We start from the raw sequence: 22,045 nt of genomic DNA, 5'->3' as shown, positions 1-22,045 counted from the left end.
CCGACCCCGTCTGTACACGGGAAAAGGGGAAGAAAAAGAAGAAGAGGATTAAATATTTTGACCTCGAATAGATTCGAACACTTTGGTCGAAATTTTCATTAAATACTGACGCATCTCTTTCACGAGAAAATAAGCCAAATGAATTTTTTTCTGAAAATAAACCTTTAAATAAGCTGAACAACAGTGATAGTGAAAAACGAAAGCCCAACCATGTAAAACAAGGAGATCCTAAAAATAACAATAAAGAAGCGAATATTAGGATTTTTTATCAAAATGTTAGGGGTTTAAAGACAAAAACAGAAGATTTTCTCTTAAATATCATGGGTGAAGATTATGACATAATTGCTGTCACATTTATCAAAATGTTAGGGGTTTAAAGACAAAAACAGAAGATTTTCTCTTAAATATCATGGGTGAAGATTATTCCTCGGTTTCCAGAAGTTTTACATAAAGCGATGCCTTACAATAACTGTCTATAAACTTTTTACCTGCTAGTTGTAAGCAACAATGTGTAGTATATTTCTTAGTCGATGTATCTAGTTCGAACTTTATTAATATTTATTATTTATGCTTCATTTTGACGTTTAAGACACTTACTAGTTGCTTAGGTACGAGGTTGATATTTCAATTATGTTCTAACAGAATGGAATACTGTTGATAAAGGAACTACCTATTTATTTGAAATCAACACAATAAAATACAATGGTACACAGGACTAGGTAGTATTCGTATTTCTAGCGTATTACAACTTTCCTTTGAAGTTGGCCAATATTTAATTACCTCAGTGTAACTTTGATAATCAATGATGCCAACATTTGCATTGTTATTCAATGTAATTGCCTCAATTATTCTTACATCACATTAAGGCGTTGGTACCAAATTGGTTTACTAGCTTATTACGTTCTAGTAATGTGTTAAGTTGGGAGTAATAGGACTTTTACCTATCTTAACAAAACTTTCGAGTGAGATTTATTTTTAGTCTAAATCTAAAAGTTTCGTTCCAATCGAATTTGTAAGATACCTTCGGATTTATAAATTTGTAATTAAAACTATAATATTGCGCTGCTGAACTGTTAAAATAAAGGGAGTATCCGTCCTACCTCATACGACAGTTTGTAATCCTAACATAACTCTGCAATTAGCAATGATATGAAGATGACTATGTTGATAATGATAGACATTGTTACTACACATAAAACATAAATTGTCTAACGGACATTATCACTCAGGTGCAAGGAGATGAAAATATTGACACCCATTTGCCAATGAACTTTTATTATAGGTAATATGTACTCTGAATTTCAACTGAAAAGCAGATATAAATGCCTTCCTTGAGGATTTCTTCTTCATTGAGCTTTCAACGCAGAATTTTAGTCTTCTCTTTAATATTGTGAAATATGGTTTCGAACATTCTCTACAAAATTAGCCTGACTAGGTATATTTTTAATTTCATCAATTTTCAGAACTACATAGTCAGTTGGTACGTATTGTAAAACAAGATTATTCGTGTTGTTCAAATTACACCAAAACACGTCAAAAAATTAGTGTTGTTTATAAATTATAATTAGCTGAATTTTATTATTTAACTCAAAACTATACTTTATTGGTCAGATTCTTTACTATTGATAGATTAGAAGGTGTTAAATTTATTGTTATCAGACCAATACCTATTTTAGATTTGCACATTGCACAGTTAGCAAGAATTAGGTAGTCATGCTACTTTTACAGAGTGCAGTTACTAAATTTGTGTTCTAGATGGAACAGCTAAATAAGGCGTTTATAAATTATAATTAGCTGAATTTTATTATTTAACTCAAAACTATACTTTATTGGTCAGATTCTTTACTATTGATAGATTAGAAGATGTTAAATTTATTGTTATCAGACCAATACCTATTTTAGATTTGCACATTGCACAGTTAACAAGAATTAGGTAATCATGCTACATTTACAGAGTGCACTTACTAAATTTGTTTTCTAGATGGAACAGCTAAATAAGGCCTTAAAATAATAATAATTAAAAAAATAATATGAAAATACTACACCTTTAACTCCTTCAAGAGAGTTGGTCGGTAAAACCAAGTTACATGCAAATTTCACAAATTAGTTCCTGAATATCTGATTCTCAATGGGGGACTCAAACTCTTGAACCAGTTTCAAAACGGAACCGTAGCATAGGACATGCAAATTTCACAAATTAGTTCCTGAATATCTGATTCTCAATGGGGGACTCAAACTCTTGAACCAGTTTCAAAACGGAACCGTAGTATATTGTACTTATAGGTAGGTATACTATCATAGTAAAGTTAATGACTATTATTCTACAACAGTATAACGCTAATTTTTGCACATAGAGCTCTACTTCCTGCATGATGTAGGTATTGCTATAAATAGAATAAAGATACAATATTTTCATACTGTTATCTCAAGAAGCAAGGCTATGGCCGAATTATAGGATGCGTTTCAAAGCTTAACCAACATTAACTTTGGTCAAAGATAACTTACTTTTGAATTTGAATTTAATACCAAATTTGAAAACCAAAATATGTCTAGTTTGAATTCACAAAAGTACATTGGTGCACAAATTTTTGACTTTTTCTACAAAACAAAATCTGGAAAATACAGTCAAGATAAATGTTCTCTGCCCTTGTATTTTTGGTGGATGTGCCTGTCTACCAAAAGCACCATTTACCCACCCAAAGCTATAGGCATTACACATGTCTCTCTCACATTCCATGTCACACTGGCGTTTGCTATAAATAGAATAAAGATACAATATTTTCATACTGTTATCTCAAGAAGCAAGGCTATGGCCGAATTATAGGATGCGTTTCAAAGTTTAACCAACATTAACTTTGGTCAAAGATAACTTACTTTTGAATGTGAATTTAATACCAAATTTGAAAACCAAAATATGTCTAGTTTTAATTCACAAAAATACATTGGTGCACAAATTTTTGACTTTTTCTACAAAACAAAATCTGGAAAATACAGTCAAGATAAATGTACCCTGCCCTTGTATTTTTGGTGGATGTGCCTGTCTACCAAAAGCACCATTTACTCACCCAAAGCTATAGGCATTGCACATGTCTCTCTCACATTCCATGTCACATTGGCGCAGTGTTCTGGCAAGTAGAGTTCTAGATACATCTGTATTGTTGAGGCGTTTCCCAATGGCAACTCGTTCAAAGCAGGCTGAAAACAGAGGATTTTAGGTAGAAATCTTATAAATAGCCATCAGGTCAGCTATTAAACAGAACAATTTGGTTGTAAAAGATTCTAAGTTACCCAGAAAGATTACACAGAACAGTAAAATTTGATTGTAATAGTTTATAAGTCACAATTAGTGTGGAATAGGCATGCTTTATTGTGGATCCAAGACGGAAAATTTGCAGCGCGAAATAATTCCACATAATTAAGTTAGTATCCATTGGCCACCAATAGCATACATATGTAGGTATAGGATAAATAGATAGCTATGATGTTGTAATGAGGTATCCTAATTTGTAGTAATTATTGCTGTAATAAATGGATTTATTTATTGTTTGTTTGGATTACCTAAACAGAGGATTTTAGGTAGAAATCTTATAAATAGCCATCAGGTCAGCTATTAAACAGAACAATTTGGTTGTAAAAGATTCTAAGTTACTCAGAAAGATTACACAGAACAGTAAAATTTGATTGTAATAGTTTATAAGTCACACAGAGAGGGTCTTGGCAAATTCTGAGAGTTTCATCCAATCCTCTGTAATATTTCGACTTACTGTAATACAGTCGACAAAGAATTATTGAAATATTTGAAATAGGTTTACTGGAAGTTTTTCGAGATCAACCAGTACACAGCATTTGAAGAATGTGGAAAAGTGAAAATTTTAAACCTTCAACTAGGGTTTATCAAACATGGGTGGAAGTCAGAGCAATGTTGTCAGTTTTCAGTAGATACCTTTTAGAGAACCTTGGAATGTATAGTTTGTGAATTTTGGCAACACTGCATTCGATTCGTTACAATCACAGCCTCATTTCCTGTTCCGAAAAAGATCTCTCGGAAATCTCTGTTATTTTTCCCTCAAGTCATCCATATAAACGGAGAACAAAAAATTTCATCCAATCCTCTGTAATATTTCGACTTACTGTAATACAGTCGACAAAGAATTATTGAAATATTTGAAATAGGTTTACTGGAAGTCTTTCGAGATCAACCAGTACACAGCATTTGAAGAATGTGGAAAAGTGAAATTTTAAAACCATCAACTAGGGTTTATCAAACATCGGTGGAAGTGACAGTAACGTTGCCAGTTTTCAGTACCTTTTCGCGAACCTTGGAATGTATAGTTTGTGAACTTTGGCAACACTGCATTCGATTCGTGACAATCACAGCCTCATTTCCTGTTCTGAAAAAGATCTCTCGGAAATCTCAACTGTCATTTTCCCCTCAAATCATCCATATAAACGGAGAACAAAAAAATCAAGGTAAGCACAAATATCAATCAAGAATCAAGGGTCATTGTTTAAGGAAAGGTTAAATTGCATAATCGATCAATTTTTTTTCTCTCTCTCGATTAATTGCTAAGAGTAGTAGTGCATAGAATTACGTATTGTTCTTGTAGGTGGAAATATTTACAATACCTTCAGCTCAAGATGTAGTGTCGTAGATACTTGTGGGGCTGGGAGAATACCAGATTTGGTTTCAGGGTTAATTATTTTTACTATCGAGAAATAGCAAATTTAACATTGGTGGAAAATCCAATGATTTCTGGGTAAGAGAGTCATATACCTACATGCTATGAGTGGCGGAAAAACTGTGCCTAACCAAGGTCGTGAATCTATTTATTTAATTGATATAATACTTGTTATACCTATTAAACATCTGAGTCCGAGCTCAATCAAATACCTTAGCGAAAAACGCGACCAGAATTTTTGTACATTTGTTTGAATTTCAAAGGAGATGAAAATATTGACACCCATTTGCCAATGAACTTTTATTATAGGTAATATGTACTCTGAATTTCAACTGAAAAGCAGATATAAATGCCTTCCTTGAGGATTTCTTCTTCATTGAGCTTTCAACGCAGAATTTTAGTCTTCTCTTTAATATTGTGAAATATGGTTTCGAACATTCTCTACAAAATTAGCCTGACTAGGTATATTTTTAATTTCATCAATTTTCAGAACTACATAGTCAGTTGGTACGTATTGTAAAACAAGATTATTCGTGTTGTTCAAATTACACCAAAACACGTCAAAAAATTAGTGTTAATGTTTATCCAACAATAAATAAAAATACTTACAAATTTTATATAAGAGCCAGTATTTTTATCCTAAATATTAAAAATACTCGTACTCGTAGGTAGCAATGATATATTTATAATAAAATTAGTTTGAAAATAGTATTAAAAGGTTTAACTGTGCCCAACTGTTCAAATTCAAAGGTTATAAATACAGCTGAAAACAATGATGCTCGCAATACAATAACGGTTACTTTGGAGCTCTAAAAATAAATTGGAAGCTAAAGAAGGCAAAAAAATTAATACAACAATTAAAATAAAATTATGGCTCGAAAAAAGAAATAATATATCTTCCTTTATAGATTTTATTTTGTAGAAAATGGTTTATAATATAATATCATATTATTTAGTTAACAATATTGCACATATTGATGAAAACATACCAAGAAAAAATGGGGACAAATTAGTACACTCAAATTCGAACGATTTGGGAAAATCCAAAAATCAAAAAAGAGCCGACTTACCATTGTTGACTAATTTTAAATGTGATGCACTGATTAAAACTATATTACTAATGAGTATCACACCAATTAAATTAATCAAACTTGCCATTCTTTGATACTGCCGAAACTATTAAATAAATTCATATTATTATTTTAGTTAATTTTTTATTATCGATTAAAACAAACTAATTTCTCATCTATTTGTGTTTAAGCGCGCATGCGTTGAAGCATATCTGATACCGTGTCCATATGACAACACACTGATAGTGAGGTGTTGGATATTGGTTCTATTGTTTATGTAATGCTCATATTGAGCTGTATAATTGGTTTAATTAATTGTCTGCTTACCTACTCTAAGATAGAGGTGTAGGTACTTGCGCACCTACTCTAGGGTACGATAGTTAAATATACATAGATACCCAGAAGGGCGAAACACCATACCCTGAGCCGTGACTCCAGCATACCCTCCACACCATGCTGGAGAAGTCATAAAGATTTTTCCTCCTCAATACTCCTCATTAAAAAAAAAAAAAAGAATCAAATGTCAGCCTCGGAAAAGATCAGCCTTTTCCTGATAGAGACAAACACCGACCGCATTAGTACGGGAAGAGGCAAAGAAGAAAACGAAGAAGAAGAATTTATTTCCTAGATGATCGCAAATTTGATACATTGCTGTTTTTGCCTCCATCAAATTGGATAACATGTCACAGCCATAGCTGTGAATTTGGTACATAGCAATGGATCCTCTTCAGCATAATTGAAAGTCAAAGGAAAATCATAGACTCATAGAAATCATAGTCAAAGGAAAATCTACCTCAGCGCAATTAATTGTCTGCTTACCTACTCTAAGATAGAGGTGTAGGTACTTGCGCACCTACTCTAGGGTACGATAGTTAAATATACATAGATAATATTAATAATTTATCTGGCATTAGTGTGGAATAGGCATGCTTTATTGTGGATCCAAGACGGAAAATTTGCAGCGCGAAATAATTCCACATAATTAAGTTAGTATCCATCTATAAGAATTCAAATTGGCCACCAATAGCATACATATGTAAGTATAGGATAAATAGATAGCTATGATATTGTAATGAGGTATCCTAATTTGTAGTAATTATTGCTGTAATAAATGGAGTTATTTATTGTTTATTTGGATTACCTGATTCTGCTCTAAATTCAGATTCAAGCAGTTGTATGTCATGACTTCGAGAAAAAATTACAAAAGAAAAAGATTTCAATTTTATAGAAACTCTAATCAAATATAGAGAGGGAGACCAGAGACAGACCTACATGAAGATGTACATAGCTATATTACAATAATTATGGATATCAAAGAAAAACAATAAAATTATGGAAAAAATTGATTCAAGTAGGGTGGACTATTTAAATAAAACTGTTACTTTTAACTATGATTGATGAACGATGTAAATAAAACTATCCCGAAACCCGAAATATAAAATTCTATAACATTAAAAACGCCTTCATTAGGTATCACAATGAATACTTTCTGGTAAAGTACCTACTGCATGTAGCTTCTATAATTTGTGTAAAGGAGAAAGATACCGAAATGCACTGCATATTGCTTTGGAGATTGGGTCAGGAAGGCGTATGATAAATATAGAGTTTTGTTACTTTTTTGGAAACGAGATGTTAGTAGAGAATTTATTTCAATCGCCTCTGAAAAAAACATCTCTGATGAAATTGCTGAAATAAAAAGTGTTTTTTCCACCAAAGGAAAAAAATAACGGAGATACTTTGTGAGTAGCTACGATTATTGCATTTTGTGACCACTTTTAACTAATTTTAATGGAACCTCTTAAAATCATAATTAGTGCTTCCTACCGCATTAACAAAATCAACCATTAGCTAGAAGAGAGGTGTAAGTTTTTTTGAATAATGTTCGATCTTGGGACATTACAGTAAAAAAATACTCATGTCTTCGTTGAAGAAGAAGAAACAATAGGTTCCAATATTACTCTTTTTTATTTTATGTGTAAAAATTATAATATTTCGCTATTAATTGCGATTTATGACAGCTTTAGGCTAGTAAAATATTCACCTCTTAACATCTCAATGCGTTAGTCAACATCCTTTCACTCCTTTTTCAACATTTAAGTGCAAAAATTATGATCCATTTTATACCCGTTTTGAGTGGTTTTCGTTTATGTTTGGACCTATTAGGTCTTGAGTTATTAGTCATCCGTCCTTGGCGGCATTTTACCGCTTTTTGGCGGTTTTCGGTGTAATTTAACAATATCTCGGGAACGGTATAAGCTAGATAGAGACTTGAAATTTAGTATGTAGTTCACAAATGTGACAAAGATACAACACAAAAAGTTTGATTAAAATGGTTAGGTATTTTGTGGACAGATTTCGACCGTTTTTTGGCGGTTTTCAGCTATAGCGACAAAACGGTTAGAGATATTGTAAAAGTTAAGGTAAAAGAACACTGAAATAAGCATCATTCAATAGGATAAGGAAAGTCGTGTGATGTTCACACCAGATTTTTTCGTTTTACTTTCATGTAATGATTTAAAATGAAGACTAGAGCCCGTTCTCCCTTTATTCCCAATAGGTATAAGGTTTAAGTCACCCATCAATTTATTGGTCTTGCTCGGCGTAGCTTAACATAGGTGACGCTAAAACCGGTCTTAAAATAACGAGTGAAGTGTTATCTAAAACTTTCTCGCTTTGAGTTCGTAGGTCGTCACGACAAATTTCGAGATCAGAGCTCATTTGTGTGAAAAAATGTGAAAAAAATCCCCCAAAAACCAGTTTTTTTTTTGTTTTTTTTTTTGCTTTTTGGTTTTCTGGACAAAATTTGCATAGGGTGGACTATTTAAATAAAACTGTTACTTTTAACTATGATTGATGAACGATGTAAATAAAACTATCCCGAAACCCGAAATATAAAAATTCTATAACATTAAAAACGCCTTCATTAGGTATCACAATGAATACTTTCTGGTAAAGTACTGCATGTAGCTTCTATAATTTGTGTAAAGGAGAAAGATGCCGAAATGCACTGCATATTGCTTTGGAGATTGGGTCAGGAAGGCGTATGATAAATATAGAGTTTTGTTACTCTTTTGGGAACGAGATGTTAGTAGAGAATTTATTGCAATCGCCTCTGAAAAAAAACATCTCTGATGAAATTGCTGAAATAAAAAGTGTTTTTTCCACCAAAGGAAAAAAATAACGGAGCTACTTTGTGAGTAGCTACGATTATTGCATTTTGTGACCACTTTTAACTAATTTTAATGGATCTATCTCTAATTTTACATCTAATTTTTACATTTACAATAGAGGATTTACATCTAATTTTAATGGAACCTCTTAAAATAATAATTAGTGCTTCCTACCGCATTAACAAAATCAAGCATTAGCTAGAGGAGAGGTGTAAGTGTTTTGAATAATGTTCGATCTTGGGACATATACAGTAAAAAAATACTCATGTCTTCGTTGAAGAAGAAGAAACAATAGGTACCACTATTACTAGTCTTCTCTTTTTTATTTTATGTGTAAAAATTATAATATTTAGCTATTAATTGCGATTTATGACAGCTTTAGGCTAGTAAAATATTCACCTCTTAACATCTCAATGCGTTAGTCAACATCCTTTCACTCCTTTTTCAACATTTAAGTGCAAAAATTATGATCCATTTTATACCCGTTTAGAGTGGTTTTCATTTATGTTTGGCCCTATTAGGTCTTGAGTTATTATAGCCATCCGTCCTAAATGAGGTATTGTTTTCTAGATCTCAGTGTCTGAGTTTTTGAGGAAGCAAAAAAAAATAAAAAAAAATCTTACTTCTGAGGATACTAGGCAATGCAAGACTTTCTTTTGAAAACATTCTTACAGACAAATAAAATTGATGATATCAAATTCAATAAAGTTTTTCTAAATATATTATTAGTAGGTAATTTGTAAACATTTTCAGTTATTAATTTGTAAGCAAAATTATATAATTTGTAGATCCTTATACGTATCTAAACCTCAATCCACCTAATTAGTATTTTGCGGAAAGTAAAAAATCTTCCAGAATTTCCTCGGTTTCCAGAAGTTTTACATAAAGCGATGCCTTACAATAACTGTCTATAAACTTTTTACCTGCTAGTTGTAAGCAACAATGTGCAGTATATTTCTTAGTGGATGTATCTAGTTCGAACTTTATTAATATTTATTATTTATGCTTCATTTGACGTTTAAGACACTTGCTAGTTGCTTAGGTACGAGGTTGATATTTCAATTATGTTCTAACAGAATGGAATACTGTTACGTCTTTTTTTAGAATTCGTTTTTCTTTGCATGCTCAACAAGTTAAAGGCATTTTTTACAATGGTTTTAAGTTTTAGTTGTGTATGAGTAAGTATTTTTGACGATGCAGTCAAAACCTTCAAAGTGTCTAATAGGGAAGTGGTTTTGGATCAAATTAGATTTCAATAGACAGACCAACTATGAGTGTTGATGTTGATAGATGAATTTTCAAGGAATGGAATTTTTACAATGGTTTTAAGTTTTAGTTGTGTATGAGTAAGTATTTTTGACGATGCAGTCAAAACCTTCAAAGTGTCTAATAGGGAAGTGTTTTTGGATCAAATGAGATTTCAATAGACAGACCAACTATGAGTGTTGATGTTGATAGATGAATTTTCAAGGAATGGAAGTGATTTTGGCTTTATTTAGAAAAGAGGTAACTTCAGATTTAATAATTCATGACAACTCTGGAGCTTGAAGTAAAGACATCCCTAAAGGGAATTTAGCTAATAATACAAAGATTATATTTTATATGCTCTGTAAAATGTATAAGTTTCAATAAAGACCTATTTACTCAATTGAAAGAAACTCACAAGTACTCTACTCAGGTACTAACTGAATCTTTGAAAGAAAGAAAAGATAAAAAGAACTCGTCCATACGTAGGCCGAAGTAATAGCCAGTAGGTAATGTTTGAAACTTTCAGGTAATTTTCATGTGTTTAAATTTAATAACTTTGTTAATAAGTAAGTAGGTTCAATTGAAAGAAACTCACAAGTACTCTACTCAGGTACTAACTGAATCTTTGAAAGAAAGAAAAGATAAAAAGAACTCGTCCATACGTAGACCGAAGTAATAGCCAGTAGGTAATGTTTGAAACTTTCAGGTAATTTTCGTGTGTTTAAATTTAATAACTTTGTTAATAAGTAAGTAGGTTTAACTTTTTGTTTACAAAATAAGGCTGAATAAATAGAAACTCACAAAGAGGTCAAAATGTTTATAATACTTGGGTACAATTCAAGTGCAAAATTATAAGGTGTGTAACAATAGGAAAAACAGTGATGGATTTGCAAGTTGTCTTTTTGAATACATTTGAGGAACTTGAGGTTTCCGCTTTTGGAAGACTTTGAAAAATTCACCTGCGGCGCATTTGTAGACATTTATTTTGCAAACATTATTCAGTAATTGTATTTCTGTCGGTAATCTCAAAATTCGTTAGACTCAAAGAAGCCAAAAGTCACAATGATCCCAGATTTAGAAAAAGCTGAAACCAGGTTATCAATATTTACCATAAACATTTCATTATGTGTAGCAACTATCCTTGTTATCCCAAAGTTCCGCACTGGATTTTGTAAATTGTTTCGCGCATAGCAAACAAAGTTTTCTGTACCGATTGCTTTGGTAATTTTATTACTGTGCTGTGGTGAAACTATCACCCATAACCGAGTAAAGGAGAACCCAATAATTATCGAGTTTATGACGTGAATTGCAGTGAACTTAACAACTCAATTGTGTATGCCTTTGATGGTGCACATATCACATTTGTGCATCTCAACTTTGAATCCAACGTTGCGCTGTTCAGATTTGAGGGGCTCAAGGAGCTGTTTGTCTACTATCAACAAGGAGCTGTATGTCTACTATCAACAAGGAGCTGTATGTCTACTATCAAATATCAATGTCGTCTAAGACAGTTCCAATATGTCACTGTCTATCATCGTTAATTAAGTGATCATTTTATTCATGGAGTGCAAATTTTCCGAAGGTATTCATCGTGAGCAAAGGTTGAAGAGAAATATCGATAGTTCAATTGACCAATTATTTTGCATCAATATCTTTCTAGGTGTTTTGATACGAATAAAATAAGGAATTACGTCATAATTGTCTAATTGTATATTTCCCTAGGAAACAACAAACTGTGGGACATTCTAGAGTATCTAGAGCCAATTTCTCCGAATAAGTTTTATCTTCATGCAATTACTTGGTGTTGTTTGAACGCTAATGCCTTGGACACGTGTAAAGTGTCCATAGGTGCTACACTGACCATAGGTGCTACACTCACCCTAGTAGGTATGAATCTCTTTGAAAGTCTTGATTCTTTTGAGAATATTTCAGTCACCTAAAACCTGCTAAACTGTGTAAAAAAATCGAGATTATCAGAGTTTGTTATCGATTATTTACCCTGGACTGAACTAGACTGGATTGTGTATGAAATATGGAGACAATAAACCTACCATAGTTGACAGTATGACAATATTTGATCATTGGTAGTTCAACATATAAAATGATAGAATAAATTGACAAAGATACTGTCTGTGTTCTTATAGGTAAGAACAGTGGAGTAGGTTGGAAATTTCCTTCCAGTCCCGTAGGAGGAACAAGGTTCCTATTTTTCCACGAGATTTACTTCTTAACATTGAAAACAAACTTCTGTGATATCTGTGATCTACTGAAAATTAAAATTTGTAAGAAAATGGTTGTTGATGAGAATTGAAGATGAATACAAAGGAATATGAGGTAGCAAGAATAACGAAAAACTGGAAAAAGGACAAAATTTATATAAAAAGTCATTATGAATCCAATTAAAATTTGAAGGTAACAAAATATGTTCATTAAATTTATTAGGGTTGTTGTAAAAGAAATCCCAATTTAAAAACGCCTAGACTAGAGGAACCGGATGCTTGGTCCTGATTCCGCCCCTGATTTCAACGACGAATTAAACCCCCATAACCGAGTAAAGGAGAACCCAATAATTATCGAGTTTATGACGTGAATTGCAGTGAACTTAACAACTCAATTGTGTATGCCTTTTATAGTGCACATATCACATTTGTGCATCTCAACTTTGAATCCAACGTTGCGCTGTTCAGATTTGAGGGGCTCAAGGAGCTGTATGTCTACTATCAATATCGTCTAAGACAGTTCCAATATGTCACTGTCTATCATTGTTAATTAAATGATCATTTTATTCATGGAGTGCAAATTTTCCGAAGGTATTCATCGTGAGCAAAGGTTGAAGAGGAATATCGATAGTTCAATTGATCAATTATTTTGCATCAATATCTTTCTAGGTGTTTTGATACGAATAAAATAAGGAATTACGTCATAATTGTCTAATTGTATATTTCCCTAGGAAACAACAAACTGTGGGACATTCTAGAGTATCTAGAGCCAATTTCTCCGAATAAGTTTTATCTTCATGCAATTCGCCTTTTGCATTAAATATACTTTGACATGTCGAGCCGTAAACACTAGGCTGTGAGCACTGGACACTGCGTTCCAATATACTTAAACTCATAATCATAATATGCATAGGATGTGTGGATAACCAGGTAGAAATGTATTAACTAATAAAATCATTAAAGCCCGTGTAATTCACGATGCTTTTTTACTACTTTTGAATAGCATACGTACCACTCCATTTACTTCAGCCTAGCGCATAAGTGTTCTAAAATCACTATGGAGACTCAAGTTCGCAATTTTACAGTCTTGGTAGGATGTTCCTTTCTTATTTACTTCAGTTTTGGCGTCAAAATATGCTTCGAAGCTTTAGATTTATTGAGATGGTGGAGCTCTCATCGTTTTCTTGACAATGAAGCGGTTTTTAAAAATACTCTTGTTAATAATTTACATAGGTATTATCTATACTATTCTCACTCCCTCTCTATAAAATGATAACTAGAAAGTTTTTATATGCACATCAAATAAATAACTAAATATAAGAAATAATTCTATTAAGAAAATAAAAAGAAACAAGAACAAGCAATGATTGTTTTAGTTGTTTCTATGTGTATTTTATTCAGAAGTTGGATACTGTATACTTTTCCCACTATTATTATTGATGAGTTTTTAGAGCTGTGTAGGTGAGCACTGGATATCTGGATAATTATTACCCTGCTTATTATAATTTCGATTTTTCAACCTAAAGTAGCGACAAAATTAAAACAACCCATTGAGTATAACTTTTGTTTCAAATTTATTCATAGCTTCGATTTGAGAAGTTTGAATCAATGTTGGGTAAGCCAGAGGAATATTTTCAAATAATCATTTGGTTTAGATTATACCATTTAAAAGCAGATTAGATTTAAAACTCCTTAAAAATATCCGTTCAACCTAAAGTAGCGACAAAATTAAAACAACCCATTGAGTATAACTTTTGTTTCAAATTTATTCATAGCTTCGATTTGAGAAGTTTAAATCAATGTTGGGTAAGCCAGAGGAATATTTTAAAACAATCATTTGGTTTAGACTTTAGATTATACCATTTAAAAGCAGATTAGATTTAAAACTCCTTAAAAATATCCGGGTAGGTACTCATGTCCATACAAATGTTTAGGGAAGCTTGTTGAATCAGATTTATTTAAATTAAAAAAGAAAATAAATAAATAAAATAAATGGGAATTAAATTTGGGCTATCGTGCCAAAATAACTAGCACGACCAACAGATTCTTCCTTGATGAGGTCTGTCATTTGTTCTGAAAAAATATGGGAGTTCGGCACATCCACTAACAAATCATGCAATTCGCCTTTTGCATTAAATATACTTTGACATGTCGAGCCGTAAACACTAGGCTGTGAGCACTGGACACTGCGTTCCAATATACTTAAACTCATAATCATAATATGCATAGGATGTGTGGATAACCAGGTAGAAATGTATTAACTAATAAAATCATTAAAGCCCGTGTAATTCACGATGCTTTTTTACTACTTTTGAATAGCATACGTACCACTCCATTTACTTCAGCCTAGCGCATAAGTGTTCTAAAATCACTATGGAGACTCAAGTTCGCAATTTTACAGTCTTGGTAGGATGTTCCTTTCTTATTTACTTCAGTTTTGGCGTCAAAATATGCTTCGAAGCTTTAGATTTATTGAGATGGTGGAGCTCTCATCGTTTTCTTGACAATGAAGCGGTTTTTAAAAATACTCTTGTTAATAATTTACATAGGTATTATCTATACTATTCTCACTCCCTCTCTATAATTCATAAACATCAAATACCTTGGGTGGATATCATTGAAGCAATCCAGACTGTTTATTTTTTTATTTATTTATTATTATTATTATTTTTTTTTACTTTAGCCAACTCATCATTTGTATTTTCTTTGAAACTTCCCCAAGAAAGAAAAAAGTTCTTCTATGCAAACTACCATACTTGCATAGTTATTTTAAGAACAACCTCTAATGAGTTCTAATCCAAAAGGAAAGGCAAAGGTATACTTGTACAATATGACGATTGAAAACGAAGTGTCCAAATTGTGTGTGCCCAAAACCAGTATCGTACGTACTCACCAGCTACCTATTTTTTAATCATGATCTGTACGACTATTATCATTTGAAAATTCAAATCTACATAAAGATATTGAATATCTACAAACATAAGGATTATGAGACGGAAGTGTGGCTATCACCCATCATGATCTGATTAGCTTTTTATTTTATTTATTTTGCTTTAGCCAACTCATCATTTGTATTTTCTTTGAAACTTCCCCAAGAAAGAAAAAAAGTTCTATGCAATCTTCCATACTTCAATAAATATTTTAAGAACATTCTCTAATCCAAAGGAAAGGCAAAGGGGTTTCATTTGTACAATATGATGATTGAAAACGAAGTGTCCGACATTGTGTGTGCCCAAATACTATTAGACTATTACCTTCTTACCTAATACTTACTAGCTCCCTCTTTATTAATCATATTTATGATCTGTACAACTATTCTTGTTTGAAAATTCAAATCTACATGAAGGTTATGAGACGGAAGTGTGGCTATCACCCATCATGATCTGATTAGTTCGGAATCAACCACATTCTTAAATACACATTAATCATTCTCAATTACTTTATTTATGTTGAAGAATACAACCGTGGTGAAGAAAATGGTTTCGACAACATAAGGATGAGAAAAAGTGTCAAGAGTTTAACAAGCATGACAGACACTATGCCTCTTCTTAACCCATTACCTACCTCGTGTGACTGTTTAAGAGATAGTAGGATCATAATAATTTATTTTAATTTTCAAGTTTTATTATTATTTCAACCTATTTGTGCTCTAATAGGTACCTTACACAATCATTAGTAATGTCATTACTAATGATGGAATTCCGTATTTTCTGATTTTTCATCATCATTACTTGGAAATAATGACATTACTAATGATTGTGTAAGGTACCTATAAAATATTTGCATCAGAACCAAATATCAGCCTCTTCCTGATATAAAGAGACAAAACGCCGACCCCGTTAGTAGGGGAAAAGGCAAAGAAGAAGAAGGAGAAGAAGAAGAATCCATTTCCTAGTTGTCAGCAAATTTGATATTGATAGCCAGCAGATACCTCCCATTAATCGCCTTGTTGGACATTTGCTGATTTTTGCAAATCACATCATCAAATCAGAAATAATGTCAGCCATAGCTATGAATTTGATAACATAGCGATGAATCCTGTTCAATCTTATTGAAAGCCATTACGATCATAGATTCAAATAGACGAATCATAGTCAAAGGAAAATCTACCTCAGCGCATATACATGGGTTAACCAAACGGGTTTGTCACTCAACTCCTATCGCGGTTCACCTGAAACCTGGGACCTCTATGGGCTATGGACCAAATGATTGAACATTCCCATGGCCCAGGGATAGTATGTAGTGTGATACGATTAATTTTGAAGCTTTTCATGCTCCATTAACACCTTGTATACAGGGACCTAACGAGGATCCAATTCAGTACAAGTAGATATGTCATAAAATTTGTCATTTTATGTTTTCATCCTGATTTTACCTACCTCACTGCCCAATGTGGAAAATTGAAGTATAGGTAGCCTACTAAAAGACCTAGAAATAGAAGCACTAAAAGACCTAGAAAATTAAAGAGAAGCACTCAGCTAAATTTGATATACATATTGTAAAGATACCTTGGTAGAAGGACATGTGCCTAATACTTCAATATTTAACTTTCTCAAGAACCTTTGTAACCGGTAGGCAGAGGTGTGAACTTTAAAAAGACCCAGTACTTTTAAAGAATGCTATCAAACCAGTGGTATTCCAAAATTTTAGTCATAAAAACAAAAATTAGAAAAATAAATGTGGGCAGGTGGGCCAATATATGGTACGTTTTTTAGGTGGGCGAAAAAATGGTACACTTACCCTATACACAGCTTGTATCTTCTCATGAAAACTGGCAAGAGCCTCCTCAGACCTATTGTGTCTAAGTAGATTACCGATATGCCCAACAGATAATGGCGATGAAATTAATCATAATTCATAATGTTCAATCTTCGATCAAATTAATCAATAAATAATTAAAACAAAGGAAGATCGATAACGATTAGTTTTGTTGAAAACGATAAAATTGAAACTGTAGTAATCAATGCATGACTAAGTGATATTGCACGTGGGTTAGGGCGGCTCAAGATGTTTCAATTCTCTCCTGAAGAAAATTTTATTGATTTTAACTGTCACGGTCATAAACAGCCTCACTCTCTACACAAAAAGCCCAGTCTGAGGCTTAGGTGTAGAGCTAAACAGCCCCAAAAGTTGAGTTATATGAATTTAAGATCTGTCATATTATTGACTAAGATAGAGTCAAGACCTTGCCCTTCACAGTGTGATACGATTAATTTTGAAGCTTTTCATGCTCCATTAACACCTTGTATACAGGGACCTAACGAGGATCCAATTCAGTACAAGTATATATGTCATAAAATTTGTCGTTTTATGTTTTCATCCTGATTTTACCTACCTATACTCACTGCCCAATGTGGAAAATTGAAGTATAGGTAGCCTACTAAAAGACCTAGAAATAGAAGCACTAGAAAATTAAAGAGAAGCATTCAGCTAAATTTGATATACATATTGTAAAGATACCTTGGTAAAAGGACATGTGCCTAATGCTTCAATATTTAACTTTCTCAAGAACCTTTGTAACCGGTAGGCATTTCTAGAGGTATGAACTTTAAAAAGACCCAGTACTTCGTTTTGATTGATGAAGGAGCAATAATAAATCAAATAAGATTTAATGAAGGGGCATTCAAATGTAGGTGGCAAATTCGTTCTGGATAAAATGTTTATAGGTGTGGGATGTTTGTATGTTTTCTTTTAATTATATTGGTTCTTTTCTTCCTCTTGTTGGTTTTGTGTTCAACACGTCATCCTCCCAAATCAAACCATTTGGTGGAGACACAAAAATTATTCAAATTAGGACTACAAATAGGTTTGACACTTGATATAAAAGGATGAAATGGATCGGTCCCACTGAGAAACCTTGTGGTTTGCTTCTTTTCATTATTGTTTATTGTTGTTGATTTCATTATGTTCAGTGTCCTGCCTCTTTTTGACGTCACAGGTTTTTGTCAGATGTTTACCTTTTGATTTGAAGACCGGAAAAATGTCTTCTGGATTTCTTTAAAGTTATAGGTCTAATTAAATTGATATCTGCAGTCTGCTGTGTCTTTTGTCCATGATGTATATTGGATTGTCTTTGGTTCAAAATGGATTATTTTAAAGAATCATTGTGTTATGAATTTTCACAGACGAACATATGGTGCGACCACATTTTTCCAAACGGACAACATGGTGTAGTTTAAAGTGCCTACCTTTGTCAAATGTAGATATTCTGAATAAATTCCTGGAGTCGTTGACCAATCCACCGTAGATTTGTAAGAAGATGGTGCTTTTGAAGCTTATACTTTTGGTGGATGTGTAGAATTTCTCACTGGATTATTCTTTTCTCTTCATAAACGAAAGATTGGAGTTCTGTTTTTCAAACGGGAGAAATTATTGTTCCTTTAACTATTGATCTCTTAGCAAGTTCTTTGAAATGATCTCTTAGCAATTTCTTTAGAATGAAATACACTTCACATGAGAATCATGGAATAGATCTTCAATATTATCACGTCCTTTATTTGTATTACAAATCAAAGCATGCTATACTTAGACAATATGCTCGATTAGCTATTAATCTTCTATTTGTCTAGGTTCTAACTAGAAACTCCAAACTCACCTGAGAAATTGATAGTTACTGGCAATTAATTAATTTCAATAAAAATAAAACAGAATCAATAATCATAAGCATGGGTGAGAGACCTCCCATAGGAAGAATGAAACAATTTACATTTGTTAATAACATGTACATGACTTGGCAGAATTATTTAGATTTTCTATAATAGATATCTACGAGGCTTTGAACACCTTCGTATGTTTTCAACTAAGGGCTACGTGTTTTGATCAGTGTTTTAGTTTGGAACTTCATAATGTGGACTATGGCTCGACCAATACAATAACTACAAAATTGTTGAATATAGACTCTAACGAATGTAAATGAAACTGCTAAATATTAATATTGGAAAATGAACATTTAGACAAAAGAGTTATATCTGAACATTGGCAAAAATAGCAACTATACAAAAACTACCTCATAGACCGATCAAATTATATTCAAATTTGATGTCGAATGAACATGACATAAAATTGATTTCCAGTACATATTATCTACTCGTGGTTAGTCTTTTCTAAGTCAGTTTGGTCTTTCAATCCAGACATCTTCTAGTAATCTAGCTCTATACTACTCATTTTTAGAATTATCATTATCTTGGTAAAATTTAAGTATTTAAATTTAATTACAGAATTTCCCTATTCCTCTTGGTATTGAGTCCTATAATTTGTTTCAAACCCACATGCTCCCAGCTGAAATGGTCATCCAGATGAAATCTAATTGGTTAAAAACTTTCGACCAATGGCCTTACAAATCCGAAGAATGAAACTTAGCTCAGAGGAACGGCAAGTACCTAATTATTTTTCAATCAAAATAAGATTTCCATGAGAACAACTTGGAATTAGATTTCGAACCGATTTGAAAAATTCTCACAGTAGCTTATTCTAATCTAGCCCTGAGCATTTTCCTTTTTGATTTCTACGTCAAGAGGAAAACGAATTCCTACAAAATTAGAAGTAAATAAGTAAAATACTTTCATTTAAAAAAAAAGAGAAGAATTTTAAGAGATGTCCTCAGGACGAATTACACAGTAGCAGAGTGTAAGCACGTAAGGCTGCGTGTCTGAGGGCTAACTTCTAACTCTATGCTAATACTTATCCATACCTCTCGTATTATGATATTAGATACGTTCAATATTACTGTCTTTATACCAGGTATGACTTGTGGCTAGTGGCTGACATTGGTGTCAAACTTGGTCTCAACTCAGACGGGCTGGACTAGATTTTTCCATCAAACACAGACGTGGACAAAACATCCGTACTTGGGTGCTCATTTTCTTGTCATCCAGCGAAAGTATCACAATAATCTAGAGAAAGACGCAGACATGAGCACGCTAAGCTATAATTATAATTAACTAGCTGAATTCCGTCGCTTCGCTCCGGAATCCCGCTAGTTCATCCCGAGGCATGGCCAAACTTGTGGAAAAGGCATGGCCATAATTCATAAACATCAAATACCTTGGGTGGATATCATTGACGCAATCCAGACTGTTTTTTTTATTATTATTATTTTTTTTTATTATTATTATTATTTTTTATTTTATTTATTTTGCTTTAGCCAACTCATCATTTGTATTTTCTTTGAAACTTCCCCAAGAAAGAAAAAAGTTCTTCTATGCAAACTACCATACTTGCATAGTTATTTTAAGAACAACCTCTAATGAGTTCTAATCCAAAAGGAAAGGCAAAGGTATACTTGTACAATATGACGATTGAAAACGAAGTGTCCAAATTGTGTGTGCCCAAAACCAGTATCGTACGTACTCACCAGCTACCTATTTTTTAATCATGATCTGTACGACTATTATCATTTGAAAATTCAAATCTACATAAAGATATTGAATATCTACAAACATAAGGATTATGAGACGGAAGTGTGGCTATCACCCATCATGATCTGATTAGCTCGGAATCAACCACATTCTTAAATACACATTAATCATTCTCAATTACTTTATTTATGTTGAAGAATACAACCGTGGTGAAGAAAATGGTTTCGACAACATAAGGAATTAGGATGAGAAAAAGTGTCAAGAGTTTAACAAGCATGACAGACACTATGCCTCTTCTTAACCCATTACCTACCTCTACCTCGTGTGACTGTTTATCCATTGGCTGTCGTCAGATAGTAGGATCATAATATTTTGATTATTATTTTATTTTTTCGTACCTATTTTCGCCCTAGAATATTTGCATCAGAATCAAATGTTATTCCCGAAGTCATAACAGAAAAGTTCCGGGACCAAGAAAGAAGACGGAATTAAATTTGGGCTATCGTGCCAAAATAACTAGCACGACCAACAGATTCTTCCTTGATGAGGTCTGTCATTTGTTCTGAAAAAATTTGGGAATTCGGCACATCCACCACCAACATGATTTTTTCCCCTTCGTTGACCTTCATTTGATTTGTAGAAATGAGGGATTTTGACACATCCACTAATAATATGAACATGGTCTCATCAGTTTGAGTATGTAGTTGATTTACTCTATTTGTTTTTAAGATGTTTTGGAGTTTTAGCACCTCCACTAACATTTTGTTTTTGTTAGTCAGAGCACTCACTTTATTTAGCTAACCCATTCAATATTTTCCTTGGAAAAATATCAATATATCCAATGTTCATCAAATAATTATTGAATACAGTGTGCACATTAAATAGGTGCTCAAATAAAACCCATTCTCCTATCTAAATAGTAGATATTGTATTAACTCCACTAACATTTTGTTTTTGTTAGTCAGAGCACTCACTTTATTTAGCTAACCCATTCAATATTTTCCTTGGAAAAATATCAATATAAAATATATCCAATGTTCATCAAATAATTATTGAATACAGTGTGCACATTAAATAAAACCCATTCTCCTATCTAAATAGTAGATATTGTATTAGACACACTGATCGCTCTATCTCGAGAACCACAACACCTAGAAAGCTGAAATTTGGTAGGAATATTCCTTTTATGGTTTAGGTGTGCAATAAGAAAGGATTTTGCGAAAATCTAAACCGATCCTGAGATATGATCAATTTTTGATCGCTAAAATCTCCATAAGAAATACTAAAGCAGCGCGCACACTG

The 22,045-nt window shown here is 32.7% G+C and overlaps 1 protein-coding gene across 1 annotated transcript in view; it reads right to left on the bottom strand.

Moving 5' to 3' along the window:
• Positions 1 to 5,928, bottom strand: part of LOC113471719 — a 40,965-nt gene extending 35,037 nt beyond the window's left edge. Inside the window, 2 exon segments of the mRNA XM_026831091.1 lie at positions 3,066 to 3,195; positions 5,750 to 5,928. Coding sequence (XP_026686892.1) covers positions 3,066 to 3,195; positions 5,750 to 5,837 — 218 coding nt within the window. The 5' untranslated portion in view covers positions 5,838 to 5,928.
• Positions 5,929 to 22,045: the final 16,117 nt, after the last annotated feature.

Source organism: Diaphorina citri, unplaced genomic scaffold (genome assembly GCF_000475195.1).
Source record: "Diaphorina citri unplaced genomic scaffold, Diaci psyllid genome assembly version 1.1 scaffold66, whole genome shotgun sequence".
Lineage (NCBI taxonomy): Eukaryota > Metazoa > Arthropoda > Insecta > Hemiptera > Psyllidae > Diaphorina > Diaphorina citri.
The sequence above is the reverse complement of the archived record's forward strand: the minus strand, read 5'-3'. Positions and strand labels throughout refer to the sequence as shown.